The sequence below is a fragment of the Cryptomeria japonica genome, chromosome 2 (genome assembly GCF_030272615.1).
Source record: "Cryptomeria japonica chromosome 2, Sugi_1.0, whole genome shotgun sequence".
NCBI lineage: Eukaryota > Viridiplantae > Streptophyta > Pinopsida > Cupressales > Cupressaceae > Cryptomeria > Cryptomeria japonica.
Window position 1 is genome coordinate 155988643 of NC_081406.1, and position 9910 is coordinate 155998552.

The 9910-nt window shown below is 33.7% G+C and overlaps 1 protein-coding gene across 4 annotated transcripts in view; it reads right to left on the bottom strand.

Annotated features, from left to right (window-relative positions):
• LOC131070562 (ATP-dependent DNA helicase Q-like 1) overlaps window positions 1–7396 on the bottom strand; it is a 126216-nt gene extending 118820 nt beyond the window's left edge. For 3 of the 4 annotated variants that reach the window (XM_058006130.2, XM_058006129.2, XM_058006127.2), the window contains exons 1-2: window positions 7153–7395; window positions 2813–3258 (exon numbers count right to left, since the gene is read on the bottom strand). In XM_058006130.2, the coding sequence (XP_057862113.2) occupies window positions 2813–3258; window positions 7153–7264 (558 nt within the window). In that variant the 5' untranslated portion in view covers window positions 7265–7395. Of the gene's footprint in view, window positions 1–2812; window positions 3259–7152 lie in introns of all 4 variants that reach the window. The other variant, XM_058006128.2, reaches the window with a different exon arrangement.
• Between the last annotated feature and the right edge of the window lie 2514 nt (window positions 7397–9910).

Consider the following 9910-nt stretch of genomic DNA (forward strand, 5'->3'; position numbering starts at 1 on the left):
ATACAATCACCCCAAGGCAAGCGAGTGAGGATGAAGGACTTAGCTACCTCAATGTTTCCCATCACCACTATTTTGAGCAAGCTTGAAAGGTTGAATATCAAGAGATATTTCTCAACATCCCTTTATGGTGATGAACCAAGTTTACAAGTGCAAGTTGAAGTAGCTTCCTAGTCATCATCCCAATCACTACCTCCACCAATCAAAGAAGTTCCACCTCAGAACGTCTAGATGCAATGAACTTGACTCATCCATGATGGCACAAACTCTGAGGCACCTACCCTTGTTATCTATTGGTCGTGCCGAAATGTTGTAATTATTTCATTAGTCAAAATTGAGTTTGTTGTAACAAACCCTAATTAGGGTTTTCATTGTAAAATATCGGCCATTGAACTTAAATTGATATGAACCATTGAATTGTATTGAGAGCATTAAAAAACGCTCAAGCTCTTCATTTGTAAAAAAATAATAGGTAGTTTTTGAAGAATAGATAGTTAGGAGAATAGTAATAGAATAGAAGTTAGAGTAGAAGAAGGAAAAGATGGTTGCCAAACCTTGTTGTTAAGAGCAATTGATTTCATTGAAGTTATTGTAAACTTGATTTGTTGTTTCAACAACTTGCATGATCTTTACTTCTCAATTTGTTTTCATGTTGATTAGATTGAATGAAAGAATTTGTTGAATGCATTTGTGTGGAATCCGTTTAGTCCATACCACTAGCCTCTTGCTGATTGTAAATGTGCCTTGCGTGGTCAACAGGAATGATATGAGCTTAACTTCAAATTGTTTATGCATTAACTTGAATGGTGATCAATGTTTGATGGTAATAATTTGAACATCTTTGAAATGTCCTTAGAAGATTGCACTGAGCTTGTGTCAAATTGTTCAGTTTGATAGTGAGACTTCGCCCAGGAGGATTCCATTGAATCATTCACCCAATTTCTTGCATTCTTAGGATTAGAATAGGCTTCTTAAACCCTTTCCTTTTGTCCTTGTTTTCAACTCAAGCTAGTTTAGAATAAAAAAGGCATCACAAGATTGCAATATCAGATGATCAAGTTCCAACGACTCAAGCATTCGACAATTCAACGTAAGTCCCCTTGTGATACCAGCAATCACATCAACCAACTGTGCTTATCTACACGTCGTGACCTGACATACCAAAACCTTTGAGTTATCTCAAGTGATCCTTAAGCTAATCTTCAACATTTGAGAAGCTTTGTTCAAGAGCGGATAATATACTTTTGGGTATTTTATTATGTGTTTGCATGTGCCTAAAAAACACATCAACAAGACCCTACCCTACAATTGTTTAATAAGCAGATTCACCCAATCATCCAAACAAAAGTTAGAAAAGTTAAACACCCCTTTACATGTAGCTATATATGCTTTGAATCCAGAATGGTACACAAAAAGACCTAGTAGAACTTTTCCTATCAACGACCACAAGGTGAGAAATGGCCTCAGGAAGGTCCTTAAAAAAGTGTACACTCCAAAGGAAGATTCACTGATTAGAGTGGATTAAGTTTACAAAACTAGATGAGTACAAGACTTTGGCAAGGATTGACAAGCACACTTTGGTACAAACCAAGCCAATTGGTGGCCAATCTATGGACCTCCAAGTCTATTGTGCACTCTTGCCATTCATCTTGCCTTATAGTTTTTTAATTCCTTTACTACTAAGAGGAGCAGATCCACATCTAGCTTTATCCACTCTTTAAAGAGGAACAAACTTACCTCTACATGATCAGAAAAGCTTGTTGTAGTGCATGGTGCCTTCCATCTAATTGACGGCAAGACACCAAAGCATAGGTAATCCCATCAAAATAGTGAAACGTAGAGCCCATGGAATCACACAAATTGATGATGACCATAATGAGGAGATGAGATTGCATAATACATTTCCTTCCAACACTTTCGGTGATCACGAGTTTCCTAGATATGCAGTTGAAAATGATGATGGCTCTGATTTTTAAGCTTATTGCTCAGACAAAAACAGCTAGAATATCTTTTTTGGAAATTAAATTGTTATTTTGATGCTTGTCATGTGTAGACTGAGACTCTAGTTGGTAATTTGAATTTTCAGCTTATCAATTATTTGTAATGGATTTTGAATTTTAACTATATAATTATTGATATTCAAATTATTACAATTTGTCATTTGCTGTATGATTTGAGAATTGGCATGGTTCACATATCAATTTGAATTATCATTAATCAATTGTTGTATTATATTCTCAATTTTGTAAATTTTATTTAATTTTGTATATTTTTGTGTAAATTATGTTAAATATTTAACATTATTTTTGCTGTCCCCTCACCATACCTCTCCATCCCAAAAAATTTGGAAAATTTGTGTCTACGTCCCTTGTCTCAAAAAGTTGGAGAAAATATTCATTGATTGAGTTTAGAAACAATTCTGTATAAAATAAATATATTTTACATATATTTTTAGTGCTGCATCCCCTCCTCCATCTGCTGAAATTCAGAAAACCCTTTCTAGACATCCCTAAAATAAATATATTTGCTTTTGCATTCCCACAGCCCCAAAATTTGTACCTGAACTTTGTGAAACATAGCAATAGTCATTGTTTGCAGCTTTAGCACAACAATTATCTCCTAATTTAAGACCATCGCACAGTAGTTGATCACACCTTTGGGTATTACATAGAATAAAATTCAATAAAGCATTTGGTTTAGTGCATTATTTAGTTCTTTGTATTGTAAAGTAATTTGAATATAGCCATGAAATTTAATATGAAAAAAATAAAGAAAATTTGTACCGCACAAATCTGCAAGGATAAAATTTACCAACCATGACCTTTGCACACTCCGAGCTTGAACTTTTAGTAGCAAAGTTAACATCATTGCTATTAGCTGAAATAGGAACCTCATTATTAGAATAATGGTTGCATTTTGTTGGGTTTTCAATTATCATAATATCATCATCACTGGAATCAGCCTCTGTCTTTGTGCTTTCCTGATCTGATCCACTGCTTACAGTCTTATCATCATTAGGAATATATTCCTCATCACTGTCTGGTATAGTTTCTTCATCCATTGAATTATGTTTGGCATCATGAAGGTCATTATCTTGATGTTCAAAATCTCTATCAGAATTATTGTTTTCAAGTGCACAAGAATCATACTCAGAACCTGCCAAAACATCCCAGTCTTCATTAAGTTGTGTACAGTCTGCCAGCATTGCAAGGAAGTCATCGCCGCAGTGTTCCACCGAAATGAAATCTTGTCCATCATCCCCTAAAAGAAAAAGAAAGGATGTGATAAATAAAATTTATCTTTCACTATGTAACTTAAAATTTGCAAAATAACTAAAACCGGTATTGAGCGAAAGCCTTGTGACATAGTAACAGAAATATGCCATTTAGAGTCCTCAAAACAATATAAATAAATGCCAAAACAGCATATCAAAGGAAATTATACAAGAAAGCAATACACAAATAGTTGTTAACATAAACAAAATCTCAAATGGAGCATTTTTCAAATATTCCATATTCTTATCTCATATATATATATAGTCAGCCCATGAATAATCAAAATACTACAGAAAGAGACAACAAGATTAAAAGAACATTCGAAACAGCTGTGATATGATGGCAATGAGAGGTGTTCATTAGAGTGAGATAATTAACTCTAGCATACAAGTTTCAAGGTTCTGGTGCAATAATTATGGGGTGCATTCAAGCATGATCTGTGTTTGCATATCCTAAGAATTTGGCTCAAGCATCCCCACACCGCATTAAGAACAGCTCACAATACCAAGAAACAAAAAAATACTGAGAGAAAACACCTCTTAACAGTCTTATAACAAAATACAAGAACCAGATAAATCATAACGCCATGATAAAACAAGATCACGAATACCTGTATCATAGGATATATGTGATGCTTATATATCACAAAGCCAACTATTGAGTCAACAATTTAATTATTTGCTTAGTCTATATGAACTCTTCGATCTACTCTTTTTTTATGTTGTTATATTTAGCATGCTTATAATGATACGTGCATACACAAAATGTGGAAGTATTTGGCAAAATGCAAAAAAGAGCCCACAAGTAGGTATAGGCTCATATGCACCAGAAGGTATTCAACAATCTGTTTAAATATGATATTAGTTAACTATTGTACATAAGTGCATGTTTATATTCATGAAAAAATAGAGCATCCTAACAAGCAAAATATTTAAAGGAAATACATAATACTGCAAAAGAGATTTAAATACCATATCATTTGCCTCATTTTATCATTTATCATACACCATCATTTACGAATGCATATTCATAAATACACAATGTGGATTAATTCACAAAACTGCAAAAAAGCAATAATATTTGTTAGAAATATAATGTTTGTAAATAAACAACATAGAAACCTATGAAACATGCTCTAGAAGACAAACAGACTTTCTATGTACCTTAGAAAATTGGTGGACAGTTGTAAATATAGGTGTGGAGTCTTTTGCCTTGAGTTTGACACCCCTGGCGCTTAGGAAAAGCTTCCCTTTAGGGATTCTAGGACATACAACTCTAAGCACCAACAATGGCAATGTCATGTTTGTTGATCTCCATGAAAATATGCTAATGAAAATCCTCTAGTCTAATATCATTCATAGGCACATCTCCCTTGGGATGTCGGTGCCAACCATCATCCTATCCATAGACACATCAAGTCTTAGCTTTCTAAGGCTTGTACATCATATTCATTGAATTCAAGAGATAAAGAGTAAATTTTGAAACTTTTTCTCCTTTTACAAGGATGCTGATTGAAAGTCCTTACCTATAGCTAGAATAATATTGTGCATCTGATACATCACTAGGAACTAAGGCACTAAGTACTTTTGGATTTGAAGACAATCATGTAGGGGCTTCAAAGTGTTGATCACAACTAGAACACCTTTATTTTTATCGTCTTTATTGCCCTTCTTTGAGGCTCTCGATGGACTAGAAAGAAGTCTCCTATCTTCTCTTATTTGGCTCATCATCGTCGCCATCACCAATACCTTTACCAATCATGTTGGATAGTTTCTTCAAAACAATCCAATTGTGATGATAAGACCCTCTTTGTTTTGTATTTGATGTTCTATGGTTGGAGGCTTTAGATGTATAATCACTACAACCCCTAAACACAACTTTTAACATAAGGACTTATCTTGAAACACTTGAAAATAGGCACATTTAGCTTCAACAACTTGATACCAAGATAAAATAGTCTATAATAGTACATAGGAAAGCATACAGATAGAAACCATGTCCAAAAAAATCACATTGAGAACTTAAACAAATTAACAATGAATTGAATCACAAAATGTCTTTGCCCATCCAAAACATCTATGCTTCCATAAGACATTTCATGAAAAAGAACCTCCGAATGATAAACATGTCAACAAGTTCTCTATCCATCCTAATCAAGAGAATGAAATGTTTGTATTCATCTGTGAATTCCACCCACTTAGCGTACTCAATCTTAGTGCAATTCATTATTTCCATCGATAGTCAAGTTTTAATGAGCTACCTACATTCTTCACACTTGTTATAGAAGGCGTTCAAAATTTCTTGGATGCTTGCTAAAAAAATTGATTTAGAAATTGATAGCATTACTTTGAAAAACTCCACATTGAGATTAGCAATTTTATGCCCATTAACAATCTTAACACTGCAAATCTGTGAATCATAGTGCTTTGCGCATTCATGTACCAAGTCCAAGCATGTGATTGTGCTTAAGAAGGTGTGACAAAACAACTAGACTAGAAATGACAAGGGGATCTCTCGACTGTTTTGAGGTAATTCTTTTGACCAAATCCCTACATCAACATAGCACAAACTGATATCCCAATATTGTCTCCTTTATTGAGCATGCGTAAAGGTTTAGGCTTCATTTTAAATATTTCATCATTTACCAATTTGCAGAACACGGATTGGTTTCCAAAATAGGACCCGATACCAACAACACCCAAAGAGCAACAATTGTAATTGGAAATGCAAAGAAAAGGTCTTGATAGGTTTAGAACATTAATTTTTAATGAAAGAAAGCTCCAAAAAGGGGAAAAAACCAAAGAAGGGCGATTTTTGGAAACTATATAATGCACAAGTGATCATAACACAATGAAGAAGTATGAAAATAGTAAAACCAAACGCAAACAAAATTCAATTTAAAGTCCATGTGTTTAATGTAAAAGTTTTAAAACTCATGATAAAAATCGAACTAACAAGCTTTCTAAATGCAAAATGCTACTCTTTTCAAAAAAGGTGTTGTTAATTTTTTTTTTTATTCGGCATCACTTGTTCTTGAAAGGCACCATTATTGTAAGGTGCCAGCTTTGTAATGGCACCACTGCCCTCCTAAGCATGAGGCACCATTGTTCTATTTCTATAATGCAGAGCAACTCCAGAGGGCTTCTTCTTCTAGTGTGTTGTGCTACTCCTTTGAATGCACGATGCTTATCTTCTAAATGCAAGGGACTGTAGCTTGACTATCCGGTGCTGCATATTTGATTCAATATCATTGTCGTTTGTTCCCAATATTGATGAATGTGTTCACAAGAACTTGTGTTATTGTTTCACAATCTACAACATCACCATTTAAACTTAAACTTTCACTTGAACATATGTGAAGAGCAGCAAGAGTTTGCCGTGAGGACCTTCTTCATGAGCAAAAGCTTAAAAGACGAAGGGGATTTCAGCTCCATTTACCTTATATACAACTCAAGCTATATAATCCTGGGTTTTAAACTCGTGACCAAGCTCAGAAGTAAACTGTACCACGCCAATCCACTTACACCCGGAGATCATATGATAATATTAATGTTTTACTGCTATATGTCCACTAAATCTTCCTAATTGCTAGACACCTTGCAGTTAATGAGACAAAACGGTAACAATTTATATCAAATAAAGCAAACAATGTGAAAATCAAACAGGGGTTTTATGGAGAGAAGAATTTATCTTTAAAAGGGAGGAGAAAGAATTGTATAATAAGAATTTTTATGGAAAACGGCTATAGCATTAGTAGTTAGCCATTGGAATTTCTGATGGATTAATCGTTTCATTCTTTTCTATCTCATTGCATAAAATACAACTGGTTATTTATACATATTTGCCTTAAATAAGAGAAGAAAAAAGAGGGAAAAGATACCATAAAGACGGACTAGCTGATCCAAACAAGTGTGCGCAGTTTGTTCGTCGAAGCCAAATTCTGAAGCTAAGCTTAACAGTCGAGCTTTCTCTGAATCCAAATCGAAGCCCATTTTTAAGAGAACGAATGCTTTGAAAGGTTTATGGCTTTTGGCCGCTTACGCGCCAAATGTATTTGAACCCTAGCTTAGGCGCACCGTTGCTTTTGAATTTTGTCGTATGATAGGGAAAACTAATAACAAGGGGATCGGCTTTTTTTTGTTCCCGTTATTTTCCCGGTAAATGATTTTGAATGAAGGAATTTCAACAACATCCATGTGACGAAGTGGTCTAAGGGATCAAATACACAATATAATATATTTTTTTAAAAAATTGATATTAAAAAATTGATGTTTTGATTAGCAATTATTTTAAATAGCTCATTCAAACTACCTACCTTCAAATTGTTTTCGAACTAAATACAAATATCTCATATGTTGAACATTCAATAATGAAATGTCATTTAGTTTCAACCACCCCTTTGTTGCAGAAAATGTGAGCTTTTACTTCCCACTCTTCCTTGGGAACCATCCATCTGTCGGTCTCATGTCTAAGATGATGAAAATCAATCCTTAAATGTGCAACTAAAATGTTGGCCTTTCCCTGAATTGCAGTCCTCAAATAAGCTTTTACATCATGCTCCCACATGGGGTTAGTCTATTTTGCCCATATTGCAATCTTGTATTTTTCTAACGCAAACCTTTTTATCTCTTCATCAATGTTAGGATATTCCTACAAATTAATGTCTTGTTTGTTCATCCACTTGTTCTTCTGCTTCATCCAAGTCTTTTGTCTATAATCTAATTCCTCCTCAACAACCATTTTGGGTCAACAATATTTATCCATATTTTCAACCTTTTTTAAGTAGCTTAGCAAATGAATTATCCTTGATGCTTCCATCAAAAACATTCCCGCCTCAACCAAAAGGGGATTGTTGATTTGACTTTGATACTACATGTGATTAAATGTTTTTGGATTCTTTCTAATTGTTTGCAAACTTGGTTTGACATGTTACTCCTCCAAACCTCACAACCATAGAGGACAATCGGCACAACCAACAAATCAAAAGGGTTTTCTTGGTTTTCTAATCCCATTACTCCACTTTCCTACACCTATATTGAAGTAAGTAAGAGCTCCCAATCCTCCTTGTATCCTCTTTATTCCACAAGTCTCATAATTGAGTCTTGTGAAAATCAATTCCTAGGTTCTTGTATTATTCCACTATCTCCAATGAGCTTCCCTTAAAGATAAAGTTAAATTGTTGATTCTTCCTTTTTAAAGAGAAACTCGTGACTTGGTCTTGTTGATGCTCACTTTCATTCCAATCTCTCAACAAAAGAGTTAGAAAGGTTTCAAATGCTCTCTCAAACCATGGGCAAATTTTGCTATAAGAATAAGATCATCTACATGCTAACCTACCAGTTGGATCCCCTCTCCAAATGTTTTGCTTAACCATTTTTCAAGTTTACCAGTATATAAATCAAACAGCGTGGGGGTAGAGGGAACACTTTTTCAACTCCAATGTCGCTACCGAAGCATTTAGACATACCCTCTTTAGTTCTATTTTTTTTCTAACCTACTCATAAAGCTTATAAATTATCGCTTTATACTCATTAGGAATCCCAAGTTCCTCCATTTTGCTCCAAATTTTGTCTCTATGAATAATTTCAAAGAATTTTTTTAAATCATGAGTGTCCCAAACCTTTTCAATGAAGTGTCTAAGCGTGATGTAGTGATTAATGGTAGAGTGCCTTGGCCTAAAGCCAGTTGTCTTTTTGCTCTTTTTCCCTCTTTTCTACTCACATGTTGATTCTACATTCTATCATGCTCCTAAAAAGTTTTTTAAGAAGAAGATTGATTATAATAGTATGATGATTGAATGTCCACTTTTGTAAAGTGAGACAATGGTCACTAGTTATCCACTCAATAAAAAAGTTGCTTTGTGTGACACTATTAAAAACACTATTAAAATTTCTATTGATGTTCAAAGCAAGTAACTCAACTCTCCCATTTTAAATTTTTTGCATGCAACACATCAATGTATTGAGATTTACCACTAGCTAAATTTTTTATATCTTGTTTGATATCTTCCATTGAAAATGGCTTAATTGATGTGTGAATTATGGGAGGAATACTTTTCTTTTCTACACTATTCAAGATCACTTGGAGATTAAATTTATAAACAAAAGTGTATCTCTTCAATGTTTATTAGTTATAGGTGGTATTTGTTTGGAATTGGTTATGTGATTAAGAAGGGTGATATTGCCTACATTATTCAAGATCACTTGGTGATAAAAGTTGTTAACAAAAGAGTTTTTCATCAATATGTATTGGTTATACTTGGGATTTGGTTAGGTGTAAATAAAAAATTTAGTTTCATTCAATTTTTATTGGTTTCAAATGGGGTTTGATTGAGTTTTTAAGTGAGAAAATTGTAAATAAAATAGTCTACACTAATTTAATTCTTATTGGTTACAATTGGAGCTTAGTTGGTCTTTAGGTAGTTTTGACAAAATAGAATCATTTTTCTAGATCCTAAAGTCAAACAATTAAAGAAATAATATAGCTCAAAAAAAAAATGATGATGATCTTTAAGAGGGATGTTATAGATGCTCAAAAACTTGTTTTTTAATATATGTTTAAATAAAAAATAAATATTATAGTATATAACTCATTTAGACACTTATCGTATTTACACAAATGTCAAATCTCCCATTTTA